The sequence below is a fragment of the Brachyhypopomus gauderio genome, chromosome 9, assembly GCF_052324685.1.
Source record: "Brachyhypopomus gauderio isolate BG-103 chromosome 9, BGAUD_0.2, whole genome shotgun sequence".
NCBI lineage: Eukaryota > Metazoa > Chordata > Actinopteri > Gymnotiformes > Hypopomidae > Brachyhypopomus > Brachyhypopomus gauderio.
In genome coordinates this window covers 5,798,782-5,819,253 of record NC_135219.1, presented here as the reverse complement: position 1 = coordinate 5,819,253, position 20,472 = coordinate 5,798,782, and the positions used below count along the sequence as shown (strand labels likewise).

Here is a 20,472-nt window from a genome sequence, read left to right as displayed (position 1 = left end):
GGTAAAAGTCAGAAGCAGTTGGGTATGATAGAGTAAAATAATTTATTAAGCAAAAAAAATAATTTATTAAGCAAGTATGGATTAATTATGCAAGTATGGATTAGTTCCAGAGACCCCTGTTACAGACGCACAAGGCGTCTGCCACAGAGAGCCCATTCCCCCCTGGGAACTCTCATCTTTTATACTTTAGTTCATAAGTACACACAGTGTCCACGAGGTGAACATGAGGTGATTAACAGAATATGATTAGGTAAACATGACATAATTAACACATGATTTGACAGATGTATATTGGCCTCTCCCCTCGCATGCCCCATCCACACTCAGCATCCTCGTGATGGCATGATGGACTGAGCCGTGGCCCCTTCCAAGTGGAGACTAGGGGACCAGCTGGCGTCTCCAGTGTGGATAAGAGCGAGGTCACCCCAGGAACGTCAGGCACCCAGAGTGGGCCGATGACGATTCCTCTAAGGCCTGCTGAACCACACCAGACACTGAATGGCTTCAGTGTCCTACTTACATGATTAACACAAATATAGGTAAAAAGCTCTAGCTTATACATCTATCACGTGACTAATATGATTAACATATACAATACAGCATAGAAAGAAAGGAAATATTGAAATTTCCACCAAAAGTGAGTGAGAGAGAGAGAGAGAGAAAGAGAGAGAGAGAAAGAGAAAGAGCATAACCCCCATGTATCATCAAGAGCTTAAGTTCTGATGACATAGTTAACAGCCTGTCTGTGAGTGTGTATCTGATGGGCAGTGCAGTGGTAGCATCCTCAGTCCTGTGCCATGCATGAGAGTTTCCCAGCAGTGGGGCAGAGAGAGAGAGAAAACACAAGGCAGCCAGTCACCCAGAGCCACATGGTGGAGAGGGGAGGGGCTTGGGGATGATGTCATTGCTGTCACCCAGAAAGGTTCTGGGGGACAATATAATTATGACACATCAGAGTGAAGATGGTGTCACTTGTCACACCAGGCAGATGTGTTTGTTTATTACAGAAACTGCACCTCACATCAGTGTGTAAACATTAAGGTTCTCATATATAGGACAGTACAATGCAAACACTATATAGTATTACATTTGCATTTGTGTATAAGTCAGTGTGTAAACAGTAAGAGTCTTACATAGCTAAAGGTTCCATGAGGTTAGACCAGGAGCTTGTAGGCAATATATCTGTAATGTGTAAGTCAGTGTATAAGGCAGTGAGTATATCAGTGTATGTTTCTTGACAGTGCTTCTGTTTTCCCATATATGCAGGAAGTTGAAGAGATGTTGTTTTTAAAGAGGAGAACAGAACAAAGGTTTGAGTTTCCCTGTCTCACTTCTGGGCTTGATAAATAAGGTACAGCGACGTCAGTCTGAGTTGAGCAACTTCACTTTCACTACACTCTGCAAGTTGGGGTCCATGCATGTATAAGGTGAATCAGCAGAACTGTGGGTGTTTTTGGTAAAAACATTTGCTAATGAACACATTAGTGTTAGTGTTTTTAGCCAGTTCTGTAAGAACCAAAATGCTAGAGAAAAGTGAATATATCACTACATGTTATACATGCAATCAGCTTCCTAGTTCAATGGTTGTCAAAAGCTCTGGGCCATTTTTACAGGACAGAATAGTAGAGTTTGTTATTATTATTATTAAAATTATTTTTTTTTTATTAAAATTAAATTTATTACCATTATTTTAATTGACACGACAGAACTATAGAGGCAGATGTCTGAGCCATTGCAAGTGAAGTACTACTGTCTAATACATTTACATCTGTAGTTAAAAATACTGTTATGGTACATTTATACATTTCTGTTACACTCCAGCCCACACCCTCTACTCACACACATCTAGTCACCCACACATATCCTGCACCCAGCCAATCAGGTACCTCCAGTTCATCAATCACCAGCCCTATTACCAATAGCGTTTATCACTTCCGGTTATTGATCATCACATACACCTGAATCTTGTTTAATCTCCCACAGGTTTGTTTAGCTTTATGCATTGGCTGTCTCATTGCTAAGTCCATGTCACCCAAGCTAGGAGGACCCTCAACCTAAATGCTCACCTGTTCACCTTTTATCCCTTGTGTTTTTATTTAATTACATCTTTTTGTTCACTTGTAATTTCACTTCTGCTTTGCTCCATCATCATAATGTCACAATTTGTACTTAGTTATACTACTGTCAGTAAAAAAAATGTTGACTGAGAAAATGTTGTTTATTTAAAACACCAGTTTATTAGACATACAAAGTAAAATAATTTTAGAAATTGATATTTATAAAACATTGTAAATATTGCAAAATGTAAACTTTCTTAATCTGGTCCTAGACTCCTAATATAGACATGGGTCCTACCACCGGAATGCATGATGTCATACATCCTGAGCTAATTTGGTGGGCTGGTAGGAGCATGTGCGGTGACTAGAGACATTTGTGTGGTTTACACTGCAGGTGTCCCAGGGTGGGATCCCAGGAGGAGATTATTGCATTCCAGTGTGGTGACATCATCACTTTCCATCCTCCATGGGGGCTATGGGTAATGAAACAAAAAGGATTTCGTTTGATCCACTCACACACACACACACACACACACACACACACACACACACACACACACACACACACACACACACACACACACACACACACACACACACGTTTAAGCTGTATTTGGTACCAGCCCTTGGGGTTTCCTGCATTCCTCTTAGCCCAATGGAAGCAGACTAAAAGTAAGGGTGGGGGTGGGGGGCTGGGTTAGCTGCTATTTTTGGAGCGCCCTGCCACATCACTCAAACCAACTCTCCACCCTCGCAAGGAAAGCAGGATTACACCTCTCCAAATGAGAATCATGGCTGAACAAGCATCTATCTTGAGTCTCTTTGTGGTTTTGTAGCAGACTGTCAGACCTGAGGCTGGCCTCTGATCTGACCTGTGGAGGAGAAGTTGGTCATTTAGCCTTTAGAGTCATGGAAGTACACATGCAGAATTTTGGGATTTCTATTTGGTATCTATTTTAGTATGAAGAGTGATGTCAGGAATGGTCTATGATTTCCACCAGAAAGCAGAGACGGCTGCAGCTGACCTTCTGCAGCTGACCTTCTGCAGCTGACCTTCTGCTGGGAGGTTTAGGAGATTCAAGCGCAGAGTGAAGGTCAGCTTCCATCTAGGCGACACCTCCAGTACAAGAGCAGCTGGTTTGGACTGTGGCTGCTCTGGGGAGCGGTGGGAAAGAAATGACATGTGACATTGCATACACTTTCAGAAAAATAAAAGTTATAAAGGGACATTTGTAATCACTTTGACCTACTTAGTTATATCATTTATACTGAGTAAGATGTCTCTCAGGGAGTATCAACAGAGACTGAAGTTGTGTTCAATCAAAACTGTCTAATATAGCAGCTGTCATTTTGAAATGTGCCATATTTGTCAATTGTGATTTTTTTACCGCAATTGAAATTTGTCCTCCGCATTTACCCATCTGTGCAATTAGAACACACACACAAACACTAGGGATTAGAGCGGTGGTCAGCCCTAGCCCTAGCCCGGGGAGCAGTTGGGGTTAGGTGCCTTGCTCAAGGGCACCTCAGTCATGGCCTCAGGCCTGGGAATCGAACCCATGACCCTCCGGTCACAATACCAGTTCCCTACCACAGGACCATGAGTGCATTTTAATAGCTAGCATGGAGGACAGATCATTCTGCACACCTGAATCCTGTTCCAGTCTGTGTATGTGTGTTTGTCATACAGAAGGCTCTTTGAGGTTAGGGTCACACATACATTCACACAGACTGACATGCACTCATTCAAATATCCAAATATTCACACATACAAATATTCATACACACATTATAAATATTAAATATGAAATGAGAAAATTAGAATGTACATGGATTAAAATGAGAAAATGTATTACATAACAATATTATCTTTCTTTTAGTGATAGTTACTATACTGCACTGACTATGTATAAAAAACATTACATCATGCTTTGATCTTCTGCTCTAGGAACTGAGAAGTTGTGAGAACTGATGTTATCAAAGATTAGTGGAAAAAGAACATACTGTTCTAAGCCCACATACAGTGTGCTTGTGTTAGTTTCATCTTCAGATTCTGCACAATCACCTTGAAAAGGAACCAGTCCGGACGCCTTTGCACGTGCCAGCTCTGTTTTTCCACACTGATTCCACATGTCAGCACCAGTTTTGTGTTTGTTGAGTTTTGCTGAACAAATCTGTTTTGTTACACATTCACATTCTGTTACACATTCAAATCCAGCCAGTGCTCATACTGTCTGTTACATTACATGTAACACCTGATCACACATCCACTCTGCGTTCTGTTGTCTATAGTTTGTGTTGACATCTAGGCACATCAGACAGCACTGTATGGAGTAATACTGATTGTAACTGTTACTGTACCACAATGACGTCTCCTAAATTTCCCTGTCTCTAAACAGGAAATGAGATCATCGTTCTTGTGACCGCCACACACATGACTTCACCATGGTTACTCCCCCGTGCACATGCAGATCTACGTTACAATCCCAAGTAGAAGTTAACCCTGTACCCAGGTCAAACACGGAAACATACTAAACCTTAAAATGCAGTTCATTAAAAATTAACACACAGGCTTAAAACCGTTGTTCTGCATGGGGTTAATGGGCTCTTGGCTGTATGGAGGAACAAGAGAAGAGGCATGCAGAGGACCTTATGCCTCAGGCCCAACGTGTTCCAGAAGTGGGGCATGAGCTGCCCTGGAGAGAGACGAGCCCCATCTACAATCTTTCTGTACTTTTTGCTGCCAGTGGGGATTTGTCAGTACATGCCAATGTTTTATTTACCATTTGCAAATTACATCAGAACAGAACTAAATAAATAAATCAGCACAACTGGGAGTATGACGTCAGGGTGGGCCGGTGCCAAAACAAAAGGCCAAATCAGTTGACTAAACTGCTGATAATCGTTAATAATAAATCAATCGATAATCAGTTGCCAAAACAAAAACAAAATAACAACAATATTAGTAACAAATTTTGATGGTTTATCTCGCTCTAAATATACAAAGGTAATTGCTCAATTGCTCTCCGTGTCTCAAACAAGACTCAGTACATGCTTATTGGGCCTTATCTAAACCACCTAATACCAGAAGATCGAAATAACTCATTAAGCCTAAGTTACACACTCTGACAAGGGTATTGCTCTCAATAAAAAAACCCTTGGACCATCCACCGTGACCGCATGCTACTTACTGAACAAGACACCACGGGCCTTGGCACACGAGTCAGCACTCTATTTAAGTATCGAATTAACTGCAGTGGCCAATCCCTTCTTCATGGTATCACAAGGTGTATCACAAAACAAAGGCACCTCCTCTTGTCTCTCGCCATCTAGCGGAACAAGACCTGCAAAACAAACAACTAGCCCGAAAACACTCATAACGTGAAGGCACATAACATTGAACTAGATCAGACCAGGGGTTGTTTAATCTCTCTCTCATCATTCTCTTTCATGGCAGTGCGGGAAAAATGGGTCTCTTTAGGAGATCAGCTGGCTGGCTGGGTGGTGACCTTTCTTGAATCAGAGATGTAATTATGGGATGTTTATTGAGGCTGCCACTACTCCTGAGATACCCTAACCAGCCCTTAACCAGGTATTTGTGGTTACCATGACGACTGCCCTTAGGAATGCTGGGGTTTTTGTGAGACAGGTTTGTATATTGAGAGAGGAGTACTACTTCTAGAGAACAGAGCAGGTTGGTTTAAAACTCAGCTCAGCTTCAGGACTAAGTCTGTCTTAAGCTGAACCAAAATTAGCTTGCTCAACAAACTGAAAACTAATTTTTGCCAAAAATCATTAAACACCTAATGGAAACTGTTAAAATAACATGCAGGAATTCAAAATGGTACAATGTAAAATGACAGATAGATAGTACCCTGTTGAATTTAATATTGCAAGAAATACTGCTGCCCACACCGTTTGGCTATTGAACTCTTTCCGCCCAAAATGAACACTTTTCCCTTTTGTCTTCTTTTTGAACTGTAGAACTATTGTCTGTAGACAGACATTGCAATGATGCATTGCACTGACTGGTTACTATGAAGATCCCCGGGGATTCTAAATGACATGTAAATTCATTGAAGGATGATGTCATGCTGTCTCAAATCATGATGTAACCTCTGTGTCTTGTGATATGTGTGTGTGTGTGTATTTATGTTTGTCAGTCATTGATATGAGGACTCATTCTTTTGCTGAGTGATTCATCTAGTATACTGACAAATTAGTTCCTGTAAGTGAGATTTAATCAAAATGCCAATTATGATTCTGTGTATAAACACTAAAAGGAGACAGGAGATTGCTGTTCAGGCATGCATGTATCTGTGGACATGCAGATGTCTGCAGACATGCAGGTATCTGTAGTAATACAGGCGTCTATGAACAAGTGTTTACAGCAGGTACCAGGCTTTTGATGTCAAACCTGAACATGTGTCCATGATAAAGACTCATTTTTATCAATTACACAGTTTGTGATTATGTCCAGTGGTGCATATATAAGGCCAGTGGTGTTTATATAAGTCCTGCATTGTTTATGTAAGTCCAGCTGCGTTTATGTAAGAGTAGCTGTGTTTATGTAAGTGTAGCTGTTGTTGATAATTCAACTGATGCGTACTGATGTGATGTCTGCTGATCTCCTGTGTATACTGGTAGTCCTCAACTTCAACTGTCTAACTGTCTGACCATCAGTTACATTGATTTTAACATTATTGTTTTAATAGTAAAGCTATAAAGTTAACATAAAGAGGGTTAACATGCAAAGGTTCTGTAGGTATTAATTTACTTTTTTTTTTTTTTTTGCTCATTGCTTTGTCAGTCTTGTAGTACAGCCTGCAGAAAAGAATGAGTTAAACAAATACATAAAATGGCTAAAGATTAAAAAATGCTTGTCACAAAATAAGGTGAAGAATGTAAATATGAAGTAAATGTGCCACAATAATAAAACACAGAGACAAACTCCACCAACAGGATTTTAGCATGAGTTCTTCATACTAGGCTGATTTTTGCCTGAGACCCTTATATGATGTGATGCATTTTAGTGTGATCCCCATTAGTGTTGTACACTGCTGCTGGAGAATTATTGCCTATATTAGTGTAGTTTAAACACTGCTCGTGGACACATAACACCTGTCTTACTTTAGTTCTGATTTCTGATTAGGGGCAGTCATGGCCCTGTGGTAGGGAACTGGTCTTGTGACTGGAGGGTTGTGGGTTCGATTTCCAGGCCTGGGGCCATGACTGAGGTGCCCTTGAGCAAGACACCTAACCCCAACTGCTCCCTGGGCGTTGGGATAGGGCTGCCCACTGCTCTGGGCACGTGTGCACCACAGTCCCCTAGTAATCACTAGTGTGTGTGTGTGTGTGTGTGTGTGTGTGTGTGTGTACGTGTGTTCTAACTGCACAGATGGGTAAAAAGTGGAGGACAAATTTCGATTGTGGTGAAAAATCACAAATATGACAAATATGGCGCATTTACAAACCCTTCTCCTGGAGATAAATAACTGTCTTAGTTTAGACATTGTTCCATGTGTGATCCTGCCCCTGGAGATCTATCAGCTGGTTTTGTTTAGGTTTAACCCTTCTCCTGGAGATGTAACTCCTGTCTTAATTTAGTTTGAATCTTTCTCCAGGAGATCCGTCACCTGTCTAAGTTTAGACGTTGCTCCAGGAGCTATCCTGCTCCTGGAGATCTACCATCTGGAGATCTATTGACTGTATAGTGTTGTGCCCTGTTCCTGGAGATCTGTTGCCTTTAGTTTAGTTTAGTTTAATCCCTGCTTGACCCTCAAAATCTATCATCTGTCTTAGTTTAGTTTAATCCCTACTCAACCCTCAAGATCTATCATCTGTCTTAGTTTAGTTTGAACCCTGCTCATAGGAATGTGCTACCTGTAAAGGGGAATAACCATTACATTCTGAATATTAATTCTATGCTGGGTTCTCATTTTTTGAAGGAGGTTTTGGGGGTTTCTCCCTCTTTAATATTCCTTCCCTCAGGCAGTGATGAAGAACCCCTCAGTGGGAATTACACTTTCCTCCAAGTAATATTAAATTATAATTATGTTCTATGCTGAAATGCTGCTGATAGACTTCCTCATACCTCTTGTTATTTCTCACATACACATACTGTTTGTATTCAGTGGAGGCAGATTTGGAGTGTAGACATAAATCATTATTACTTTAATTTAACCATTGCACCAGAGGTTAAGAAGTGTATTGTTAAATAAAGAATAGCAAACACCCTCTTCTAGTCTCCGTTTCCTCATGCCCTCATTGTTATAAAAAAAACTAAACACAACACAAAACAGATATCTATACCTTTTCAAATACTTTGCCTTTAACTGTGCATGAAAGTGAAGCAACAACACCATGTTTGGGTGGGTTCAACATGATGGACATCACCTGACCACACCCAATCTTGGCAGCTTGGGTTTGTTACTAGGAATACACACTGCTTCTCAACCAATCAGAACGAGAGGATGTTGACCTTGTGTGGTGGGTGTGTCCCTGTAGGCACTGAGTTAGTCCTTAGAGAGAGGAGCAACAAAATATATGAATGACCAGGAGATTGTAATGAGTAGCCAATAGGAGGAGAGCACAGAGTTTATCCAATCAGAGGAGGTTCCAGGATCTGCCGGGCAGTTACCAGGTCACTGTTACTGCCTCGGTCTGACAGAGCTAGCTCTGATTGGTCAAGAGTGACGAGTGCCCTGTGCTTAACTGGCTGAGTAAGCACATGCCGTTGCTAGGGGGCTGGACCAATCAGAGCAAAGCAGAAGTTGGCTTGTTTGGTTTCTAGGCAGGATTCACATGCTGAGATGTTTTGGCGGGAGACTGCTGGCAGCAAGCGGGAGGAGGGGCTGCAGAATGAAGTGGAGCATGTGATGTGTGTGTCTGTGTGTGAATATGTGTGTGTTTAAGTGTGTGACCATGCTTGTTTGTGTACTTAGCTCTTCCACTTGTTCGATCTTTCTGATGCAACACATAGTGTTGTGCTGGGGGTGGTGGGGTTGGGGGAGGTAGCTTGCATCTCCTAGGCTGCTTGTTTTGTTTTTTTAGGACCTTACAAGAGCCAATCATGTAGCTGTTGCCACGGAAGCAGCACCAGGGTTTGTTTTGCCTCCATTCTCCTCTCGTGTTCCTATCCATCCTTAGTTACCGTAGAAACAGAGTCACTCTGAATCTATTTCAATCTATCTTCTTGCTTTGGCTCTATCTCTCTTTCACTCTCTTTAGCCTTTGCTGAAATCATCACATCACTAAACTTCCCTCCAGAGCATCAGTACTGCAGGTCCCAGTACTGTAGCTTTGAGATAATCAAGGCAAACCTATGCAGGTTTTATCATCCAAAACATAGCCAGTGATATTAATGTGATTAAAGATTTTCTTTGAGTACATCGGGTCTACATCAACATTCCCTCACTGAAAACTGTAGCGTCTGTATGAAAAATGTCTTACGGCCATTATAACCGACCCACTCTGTTAAATAAAGTTAAACATGCTAAACCAGAGGGCGAGAAAGGGAGTGAGGGTGTGTGTGTGTGTGTGTGTGTGTGAGAGAGAGGGAGAGAGAGAGAGAGAGAGAGAGAGAAAGAGAGAGAGAAAGAGAGAGAGAGCACTGGAATGCTGGTCATCTAAAAAGATGATGTCACCATTGAAGCATTGGAAAGATGAAAATGATGTGTCTGCCACTCAGGTAATGAGGGTGGGTGATTTCTCTTATAGAAATAAGGAAATACTAAAAACAAATACCAAACATCTGACAACTGACAAGCAAGCGAGAGATGCCATGTGATATTGTATCCATTGTCATGTCCAGTAACATATATCTGGAACCAACATCACAATCATCCTTTGGAACACGAACGAACCTGGCTCTGCCACTGATCCTTACCTGTTGAGTATTGAGTAGGCAGTTTTCGTCCTTTACAGCATAATTTAGGCAGAAAAGAAAGTGTGGAGTGCTTTGGGAGGCTGTCGAATCAAAGGAGGTTTTGATGGTTGGAGATGGTGGATTAGTGAGAGACAATGCCAGCTTTATTTGTGCCTTCAACAAATCCCATTTGCATTAGGAGATCATCTCTAAACAAGTCACATTTACAACAAAAGCCTTTCAAATGTGATTAATCATATTTACACTGAGGGAATCACAGACCGTGTTGCTTCACCTTATTGTGAATTCCAAGAAGCTGTGGACCATTGGGAAACCCTGGTCTCCTTAGGGAACTACCAGGCTCATGTGACAAGGAAGTCTGTGGCTGTCAAGGTATTTGTAAACAGAACTTTTCTTTAACTCGTTCCTCCAACATAATCTTAATTGAAAGAGCTTTGTTTGGCTTTGTGCAATACAGGTAAAACCTCAAAATGTAAACAGCAAACACAAACAAAACAGGTGATGACACTACCTGCTGTCCCTCCTGTCAAAGTCCCTCACTGTTCTCAAGCCAGATCTGAATGCTGCCGTCAGGATCCCAGCAGTCGAATGGTCAAGCTGTCTTGCTGCATCTGCGAATACATTCGGTTCTCAAATCATTTGCACCCGATCCCTCTGTCACCACTATCACCTGAAGAATTTGCCAGTACAGACAGAAATCAGTATGTTCAATGCTAATTCCAGTCCACGCTGAGCAGCTTATAAGTGCACTGCAATGTCCAAAAGCATTGCTAGAGAGCTTCATTATATTTGGTACTGTTTACAAACCAGCACTCATATACATAGAGGTTAATCCCTTGCACTACCTGCACACTGATCATGTGATTTCTCAAATCTTCCCCAAATCCTCATGATCTCGGTTACCCATCATACACAGTGTTGTTAAAAAATGCAAAAGAAACTGAATCCAGCAACATCTACAGAAGCCCATGTAGACATCAAGACCACTTCCACTTCCAGTTAAGAACCACATGCTAGAGTTTAAAAAACAAATCAATAACTCATTTGGGCCCCTTGTACTTTATATAGTTATTGTTAACAACATATATAACACTTTAACACTGTTACGATGGAACTATAACATCAGTTACTGCGTTATGTGAGAAATAACGCACTTATACTTTGTTGTTATTTAATGGAAAACAGTGGACTATCAGTAAATAAACCCATACTGTCGAATAAATACAAACTGTTCTTGCACAATGTTACTTGGTATACAGTACTGTAATTTATGGTATAGATAACTATATTGCTATGTTGTGTTACTATAAATATAATATTTAGTCCTCTTCACTAACATATGATGCCAAATGACGCTAATTTGTAGACATTTGTTAAAGGTGATAACTTAATTTAGATCATGTTAAACCACGTTTAATGAATCTCATAATCTACACATTTTTGTCTATTTATCCTCACCTAATAAACCTTAGATTTGTAGACCTTTACCAGATGGGCTAGTCATTACTTACATAAGACTTAAAACATACATTGCCAAACCTTTTTTCAGTTTTTGTGATCAAGCACATAATCCTGGCTGACTCTGTCCTTACGGGGCTAGGACATGTTACTAGCACAGAGAGGGTACAGGACCTCTCCTTTAAGCAGAATGAACATTGCGACGTGACGTATCGGCGAGAGGCGTGGTGTCTGCCCAACTCGTGTCAGGCAAAACAGAGTAACCTCTTACAGATAACTTCAACATAGTGGCGAGAACGACAACAAAACGAGCTGGCGTGGTGTCTGAATTTGGATTTGTACTCACACGTAATACTCGACAGTAAGGCCTACCACTGACGAGAGACGTAAAAAAAAACTGGCGGTAAGTGCTACTGTCTTTTGTTGTCTCGGAAACGGTGGCAGTTTTTACAGCAGGGCAATAAAATGTAAGCTTTTCAGAGTGGCATGTTATGTAAATAGAAATAATGTTGATGTAACCTATACATAAAAGTAAAGTTTCGACATTCAAAATGATGCTTTGACGCTTCTTGAAAAGTTCTAGTGAAGCTGCATTACACACGACTATTTCTCCAGTGGACTAAACTCAGAAATCACGAAGAAAATATAAATGGAAGTAGCTACTACACATAAACTCAGTTTACAACAACGTTAATCGCGTTTCACCGAAGCACGGATACATCAGTAATTACGTCTACATTTAACTGAAGCAATTTAATTTAGCTTGCTATACCGATAAAACGGCTGCATCATAAATGTTCCCTTTGATACAAAATAAAACATTCATATATACGCCCACAGAGTACAAAAGATCCAACATGACAGACTTGTAGGGTTACGTAAAATGATCTAAACTAGGTACAAAAAAATATGAAATTGACTTATCAGGAGCCAAATATAACGGCATTAACAATGCATTGAATCTTTGAATGTTACATGCATTATCGTCACGCAACCTAATTCTATTACATTTCCCAGCCAGTTTCCAGCTGATGGGCACGAGCCGATATATCGCCACCTAGAAAACTGTATGCACAATCCGTCACTAAATCAGTGCGAAGTTGTTTTTTGAGCTTTGGTGCGCATCAACGCGTTAGAATGTCAGCTGAAACTCGTGCAGACAGCAGGTGCACTAGCTAGAGCTCCCTCTTCACAAAGCTATTTGGATAAAGAACAAGAAAAACACCTCGCGCATGAACTGTTGCTCGAGTTGTGGTCTATTCACAGACTCACCTGTATGCCTGCTTCAGATAGTGAAACAAATGGTATCAGGAGGTAAATATGGTTGCACGCTGTTCTAATTTTACATTTTAATATGATGAACTTTGTTTTTTAGTATGACTACTTATTGTTATTGCTAAATGCTGGTCAGTGATGTAGATGCTGATGGAGAGAGCTGCAGGGAGTCTTGCGTCTTCTGTAGATGTTACATACTTGTTATTGTGAGGCTCGAGGCAGGGAAAGGGGTTGTCATGTCTTCTTCCCCTTGCCTTCATTCATGCATGCCGATTGAACTCCTGCCGTCCTGCCGTGGGTTCAGCTTTCTTCTCATGCAGGAAAGGTTTTTTTTTTGAATGAAGGTTTGTGCTCGTATTACTGTCCTTCAGATGAAGGTTCCAGATGTAATAAAATCTGGTTCTGTGAAAGGCGTGTTTGCTGAGCATGAGCATTAATTACATTGAATGCTCCCACATTCTTGTTTGTTGTTTTGTCACCCACTTGTGACTTTGTTATGAACAGACCGGATTTACATTTACTCTGCTTTGTTTTCTGGGAAATGCTGAAACTCCCCCTAATTTGAATATAACTTATCTGTTACTCTGACGCTTTTGTGGTTTGGTTGATGTCTGGGGTAGATTTCAAACCTTAATCAGTAACATAATTGAATGTGAAAGACAGCCCCTTGCAAGCAGTTTGAATAAATGAATGCTGTGGTGGAATGCTCCTTTAGGAACTAATGAGCTTTCTGCATGTTGTATGTTCTTATGTAATTGTTGTGTATGATATACTGTGTACTGTGGACCTCTGTATAAGAATAATAGCAATAAAGTTCACTTGAGCTAAATCTGTTTGTGGTGTCCAGTGAGCTGGTTGTATTCTGATTGTGTACTGCCTGTGTTTTGATGGTGGTCTTCTCTGTCCTCCAGGGCAGTATCCTCTGATGGAGGATGAGGAGGAAGGCTTGTCTCTGCTGTCCCTTTGCCATGGAAGGTCACTTGCTAATGCGCCTGTTGAGGAAAGAACTACTCCAGACCGAACGACAGCGCCCCCTACTGACAGCCCTGTGCTGAGCTCTGCTGTTGTAGTGGGCATGCCATTGCTTCAGACCACGCCACGCTGCAGGGTCATGGCTTCTGACCCTGATGCAGTGCCCCCTAGTGGCAGGACCAGGTCACTTCAGCGGTCCCTCCATGGAACTGTGGGGTTGGGGCTAGTGTCTACACCTACTGCAACTGCAGAAGACACGAGAGCACTGCTGCACAGTAAGTACAGTCAGTAACATATAAACTGTGGTATAAAGAAGGATTTAAGGTAGACTCCCTACTGATGTCATTTAGGCCCAGAGTTACTATGTCTAAGAAAGGCCCATAGTGCAAATGTCATTCTGACAATCACAAGACTAAATACAGCAAAGCATACAGCATCTTGTCCTGAAATATTAGATGGATTTGCCATAGAGCAGGTGGTTTTAACTCGTGCACAGGTTTAATCTTCTTCCCTGAAGGTGATCCTGAGTTTGGAACGCGCTTCCTGAGTGTGCCGGAGCTGCCGAATGCTGCAACAGAGGAAGAGGAGCAGTGGCAAGAGGAAGAGGTGAAAGAGGAAGAAGTGGGAAGGCCTGAGGAGAAGGACGAGGAAGAGAGGCCAGGAGCAAGCGTGGAGGTGCAGATCGGACGGAAGCTGCGTGAGATTGGTGATCAGTTTCACGAGGAACATCTACAGCTGGTGAGAGAGAGGGAGAGAGCGTAGAAATGGGAGAGAGAGAAGGAGAGGGGGGAGAGAGAGAGAGAGAGAGAGAGAGAGAGAGAGAGAGAGACAGTGGGGGAGAGAGGGTTGGGATGTTTGGGTTGGAAATAGAACGGACTAGGGCATTAATGTGTGACCTTAAATATCTCTTGCTTATGGGGTCATGTGCAAGCTAATATATGCATAAATGAGTGAGTGGGTTGTTTAGTTTGAAGTGTGCAGTGGTGTCTAGATATGATGTGAAGCTAGAGATGTCCCGCTGACATATCAGTGCACCAGTCTATGGTTATGACCCATTTTTTGCTTAAATTAATGAACAGGAATCTACATAAGTTGCATCAAGTTGTATCAACAGAGAATGTTCTATTAACAGCACTGGCATGTTCACCACTTTTAAGAATCATCCTTCATAACATCTTTATTAGGCTCCTTCGTTCCTCTTGTGCTCCATTACAGAGGTCATGTTCACTCAGCACAGTGATCTAACGATCTGATTGTAATAATTCTTATCCTATTTTTATTCCAAGCAATGATCTTATGAAACAGGCTTTAAAGGATTTTTTGTTTCAAAATTCAGTCAATTAAAAAGACTTTAATTTAATTTTTTAAGTATTTGTCTAATGCTTTTTTTAACTGAATATTGAAAAAATCTGTTTTTGTGAATATTAGCTCTTTCTTTAACACCGCAGGTGTGGGGTGTGCAACAGCTTATATAGAGCTTGCCCTGCTTTCAATTTCAGGTTGTACTTAGTGCTACTTCCTGATTAGGACTCAGGACTCAAAAGAGTCTGAACGTCTGAATAACGAGGGTCTGCAGTCAGAGGAGCAGGAGTCCTGTTTTATGACTGATCTTTTGATGTGGAATGAAGTCGCTGTGGTTTGATAGAGCAGTGCAGGTGCCCCTAGAACAGCTGGGTCTGTTCTGTGCACCCAGGGGTTTCTGCTGCTGTAATAGACAAACACCATTGTGACCTCACAACCACTCAACAGATCAGTGTCGGCCTGCTCAGGACTGGCTGCCATGTTTAAGGAAGTGTTATTGTGGAAATTACATAACACCAAATTATTTGGAGGGTATTTATGGTAAATATATTTTACATTAAAATGCAAGCATTAATAGGCGAGGTTATACATTCAGAGAAGATCAGTATACTAGGTAACATCACCCAGGCCATGGAGCAGAGGACAACATTCCATTTATTATTCCATTCCATTATTTTATTACTTCCATTGTTTAGTTTTGTACAGCTTTCATTGTTGTTTGTGTTTTTAAAATCATCTTTCACGTAAAAGAGAAGTGAAGAGTAAATGCACAAACATCCCATAAATGAAGAAAAGCCACAAACCCAGCAAGCGTGCTAGTTCACTTTCACATTAGCGTGACTGATGAGTCACATGTGCTTGTGTTAGCATGTGCTGGTAACCAGAGGCTGGGAATCACTTACGGGTAGCAGGTTGCTCTGATGCTTTTATTTCTGTTTTATTTCTGTATATTTACATTGAACATTATTTGTGCAGGATATCCAACTGAGTCTTGTTTATGTTGTATGTAGGTGAAGCTGGAGCTTGTACACCAGAAACGCACACACCATACAATAACAAAAAAGAACAAAGAAAAGAAAGATTGTGTTTAAGAAAGGGTGTTCAGTCCTCAGTGTGCTTTTTGTGTGTCTTAGTATGTGGATGAGGATGTAATGATCTAAGTTATTCAGGTTAAAGGCTCATCCACATCATAAAATGCACAATGGACCTGTCCTCTTTAGAGACGGGGCTTTCCAACAGCCTTTGGGAAGGTTAAGGACAAAGACAGCTTCTGACAAGACAGGGAGTGTTAGAGTTACACTGCTAGGGATTGAGATGAGGCAGGGTTAAGGCAAGGTATTTTAAATCCACCCTACAGATTATAAACCCAGCTCCCTTTTTTGATTTCCATGTTCTAACCTGCTTAGTTAATGAAAGGCTTTGTAATCAAGCAGTGAATGGAGTGGTAGACCGGGTGAGGCTCAGAAAGGTGGTGTGCCAGGGTACGTTGGACCTGTAGTGAGGGCTCATTATGGTTATGCTTAATGATTAGAGCTTAGAGTTGTACAAATGAAAGAATGAAGTGATGTGAAATTTTAGGGATTTGGGGTAAATGTTACAAGGATTGCAGAAAGAGAGGAGAATCTGGTGGGAAAGACAGGGGTTGGGGTTAGTGTGGCCTGGCCGAGGCTAGAACTGGAGCAGGCAGCAGGCACACACACACTGGGGATGTGAAGCCTGCCTGGGTGTTTATACTGTGGGCTAAATTTAGACCATGAGTCATTCACAACGTCACTGGTAACATGACCGCTGCCTTAAATGTAGGCTAATGTAACTGTGTGAGAGGAAGACAGTGACAAGGAAGTCCTTTCATGATAAACTATTAAGAGATTTATTTGAAGGATATACAAGTGGAAAATATAATCTCTGCTCTGCAGTGTTTATCACTGTAGCGCAGTTTGTAAGACACAGTATGATGAATGCAGCTGACTTTGTGAGGGGTGTGTGATGTGTCATGGAGAGACACCATCATAAAGAGCTTATGCAACACACTGCAATGCTTCCCTTCGATGGCAATACATTGAGATTCTGAAATGTAATCCCCGCCCCCAAAAAACCCCGGTGGTTGTGATTGGACAGGTTTGCTGTGCATTAAGAACTGTTAAAGGGAGGACTTGTGACCTGCTATTCAAGCACAGATAAGTTTGGTTGCGCTTAAAGGGAGAATTTTATGAAGAGTGGCTAAACTACAGGAACAGCATCATCTAGTGGCTGGTTCTTTATTTGCATACCATCCCTCAGTCTCCCCATTTCTACAGAGAAGTTATGGTATAAAACATTTAATGTCAGACAAAAGATCATATGACTTATGTTTATCTGAAATAAATGAATGCTGCAATTTACTGGTGTAACTGATGTAACCAGCAACATTTCTAAGATGATATATTAGGTATATGAATGACTTTTCTGTTTCCTTTTTGGCAGTTCTTGCAGTATCAGAGGGGCCAGTTGCTGGGTTGGTGGCACATAGCAGTGACGCTCTACAATTTCCTGTTTCCAGTGGAAGAGATTGGACCTGGTGGGGGTCATAGGTGAAGGAGCCCTTCTGCACTAGGTCCTAGTGCTCATCATGTAACGATCCCTATGAGGCGCTGTTAAATCAACTGGGACTCAGTCATGGGAAGTCTAAAACAAACTGGTCTAGAAACAAGAGAAAGAGAACACGAGGGAGTCACCGCTGGCCGGAGATATACTCCCCCCTCCCCAAATGAAGAAGCCATCCTCTAAATGGAGCCCAAAAAGCAGTATCTCAAGATTTTTTTCTTAAAGTACTTGTTTACTTTATGAAATTTGTTTCCTCATTTCAAGTCATTAGACCTCACCTAAGCTCTGCAAATGCCTTACTGCATCCAGCAGCACCAGTGGAGTGATTTATAGAGAGAAGGCTGACAGAAGAACCTGTCACTACGACAACCGTGCAGAAGAGCCTGTTACTATGACACCCGTGAAGAAGAGCCTTTTACTACGACACCCGTGCACACGCACCAGTGGAGTGATTTACAGACAGAAGAGGACGGCAGAAGAAACAGGGTCTGTGGCAGCTGTGCAGAAACACAGGCTGCTCAGTACTGTGCTGCGTTCATTCCTAAAGAACACCAACAAAAAACATAACAATGCCTAAATCCTCTTTAGTTCTGCTCCATTGGCATGGTTGCAGTCTGTTCTGCCATGCTCCATTGGCTCTCTTCTTTCTCATTTTTTTGGCAGTCCAGATTTCTCCATTATGTCTTTGAGGCAGTACACACACAGAGCATAGGACAGTGCCAACAGGAGATTCAGTCGAACAATCGTGCGTTTTTTGATTACAGACGGAGAACGGAAGACAACTGCTCTCTGTAAATGATGGCGGCAAACGCCATCGACAGAGGTGTATCGCCTTAACGTTCCGTCTTGAATGACCAGAAGCCTTTAAGATCCATTGTGTCCTAGAGATCAGACTCTGGTTTTCTTCTTACCAGTTCAGTAAAAATTGAAAAACTAAAATATCTACTTGGTTTATAAATTCTGCCTTTGAACTATTTCTCAGTCTAAGCTGCAAGATTTCTATGAGTAATTGTTTTTTTTTTTTCTATGTGGAAAATCTTGGATTGGATCAGTTTTGTAATGAGATCATTTTCAGTCTTTCTTGAGATTTTGGTCATCAGATGACCTGAGACTGTTTAAATGGTGCTGAGTTGTAAAACACTTGAGCAGTCATGGCCACATTTAGCAAGTATTTGATCATCAAGGCATGAAACAAAAAATGTACCACATGATCAGATTTTAACTGAGGAACAAAAATACTGCATCATTTATTTTATGAGCATCCACTATTGTATATTACGAGGGATGCAAAGTTTGCACATAAAAAATAATTGTAATTAAATAAAAATACTTGGTCAATGTGGCTGTTTTGGAGAAATTCTCAAAAACCTCTGTACTGCAACAGAAGACGAATCAGTCAGGAAATAACTGCAAAGTGGCCTCTCCTTTACAAGACACACAAAATGATTTTAATACACACACACACACACACACACACACACACACACGTGTGTGTGTGTGTGTGTGTGACATCATGCAATGGTTTTGGAGAGCATTTCTTATAATTGTGGTTGCTTGAGCTGGTCTTGTGAAGGGACGTGCTGTCAAAGCAATACTGTTGCACAATAATGGGCACGAAATGGCACCTATGGCTAAGATCCATAAAAATGTACAGCCTATAACACCCAATACATGTGAGAAAGGCAATCGCTGGTAGGAAATTACTGTAAAAGCTCTCAGAATTAAAGTACCTACTGTAAGAGGTTTGAGGAACTGTACTTCAGTGTATGTAAACACCACTGCTTTCAGCAGAATTGACTTTGTGTAGACTGGTTGTCCTGTTCTCCCACCTTCCTTTATGATATATATATAAATTCCCAATGGCCAACACCTCATGATGTGCATTTATCTATTGTGATAGGACAGCAGGCTCTTGTTGACCTCACCAGTGTGAAATTTCAATATTTATAAATTATTTCAGGGCGTGGCTAAGATTTTGTCAGCATCCAATGAGCAGGCCAGATAGTTTTCCATGACTGGCTCATGACTTGGGACTGATCAGTTTTATTTATGTTTAGTAAGAAGGATGGGTGTGCTGGAACAGGCTGTAATAGATTAATAGTATTTATTTATTTTCCATATATACCTTTGTAAAATGAAAAGAATATGAATTGATTTAGATAAATTCTGAATAATGATAGTGATTGATGTAGATGAAATCTAAATACAGCGGCATTCCACCTCGAGGGGACCAAAATGTTTTGTTCAAGAGTATTTGTATCATTTTTGTCATTCACAGCTGTAATAACCAATTTCATTGTGCACTTTTAAGAGAAAAACATAACATCTTAGCCAATGTGAAGTGGTGCTAAGATGCCTTTTTGACGCTGTTGGCCACAGTGTGTTTCCTTCACACACTTTGAGTGTTTCCTTGACTCGGAGTCAAACCAACAGCAGTTTATGAAGTTACCTGAAGATCTAAATCAGGTGTTTTGGACCTGGGAGAGCACTAATCAGAAGCTTGGCAGTGGATGCTAACCCAGACCAACACTGGTCCTTGAACACAGTCCTGAACAAAGTGTAATCTTCACCATTCTTCCCTGTTCTCATTCAGGGGGCTTTCTGCTCTACCCTGGACCCTCCACCATTCATGGCTCTGAACAATATGTCATTCTTCCACACCAGTTCATTGCTATATGTACAATCAAACGTGCTAGAGCAGAGAGGGTCGATGGGTCCACCGGAACCGAAGCCAAAACGCCCCTTGCTCGAACAAACCGGATTTCCATTTCCACCCTGCGTTTCATCCCCTCGCTCCTGCCAACTAACCCACAGTGCTATGCTGCATCGTTGTTATTCTGCTAGCCAAGCTTGCATTAGGTGTGCCTGTTTAAACCCGTGAATTGCTATCCATGATGCTGTGCAGACAATCAGACCTCTACGTGTGCCTTAGGGCAA

At 41.4% G+C, this 20,472-nt stretch overlaps 1 protein-coding gene and 1 long non-coding RNA gene across 4 annotated transcripts; one reads left to right on the top strand and one right to left on the bottom strand.

Moving 5' to 3' along the window:
• Positions 1-2,293: 2,293 nt before the first annotated feature.
• LOC143522774 (uncharacterized) lies at positions 2,294-11,569 on the bottom strand. 3 transcript variants are annotated; one of them, XR_013133134.1, is made up of 4 exons: positions 11,475-11,568; positions 10,457-10,556; positions 3,083-3,212; positions 2,294-2,929 (listed from the first exon to the last, which is right to left on the bottom strand). It is a non-coding gene; the product is annotated as an uncharacterized LOC143522774 (long non-coding RNA). The 3 variants fall into 3 exon arrangements; XR_013133135.1 differs by having other exon boundaries at positions 2,294-3,212; positions 11,485-11,569; XR_013133133.1 differs by having other exon boundaries at positions 2,294-3,212.
• A 55-nt stretch (positions 11,570-11,624) lies between these two features.
• On the top strand, positions 11,625-19,006 carry bmf2 (BCL2 modifying factor 2). Its single transcript, XM_077016618.1, has 4 exons — positions 11,625-11,806; positions 13,590-13,925; positions 14,147-14,388; positions 17,416-19,006. The coding sequence occupies exons 2-4, from the start codon at positions 13,604-13,606 to the stop codon at positions 17,524-17,526; spliced, it is 675 nt and encodes a 224-aa protein (XP_076872733.1). The 5' UTR covers positions 11,625-11,806; positions 13,590-13,603; the 3' UTR covers positions 17,527-19,006.
• Positions 19,007-20,472: the final 1,466 nt, after the last annotated feature.

What these genes read in the sequence shown, in the direction of transcription:
- bmf2 (XM_077016618.1), top strand. Translation starts at nt 13,604, where the DNA reads ATGGAGGATGAGGAGGAAGGCTTGTCTCTGCTGTCCCTTTGCCATGGA. An exon ending in CACGAGAGCACTGCTGCACA is followed by an intron (nt 13,926 to 14,146) that starts GTAAGTACAGTC and finishes ACTCGTGCACAG; the next exon opens with GTTTAATCTTCTTCCCTGAA. An exon ending in ACGAGGAACATCTACAGCTG is followed by an intron (nt 14,389 to 17,415) that starts GTGAGAGAGAGG and finishes CCTTTTTGGCAG; the next exon opens with TTCTTGCAGTATCAGAGGGG.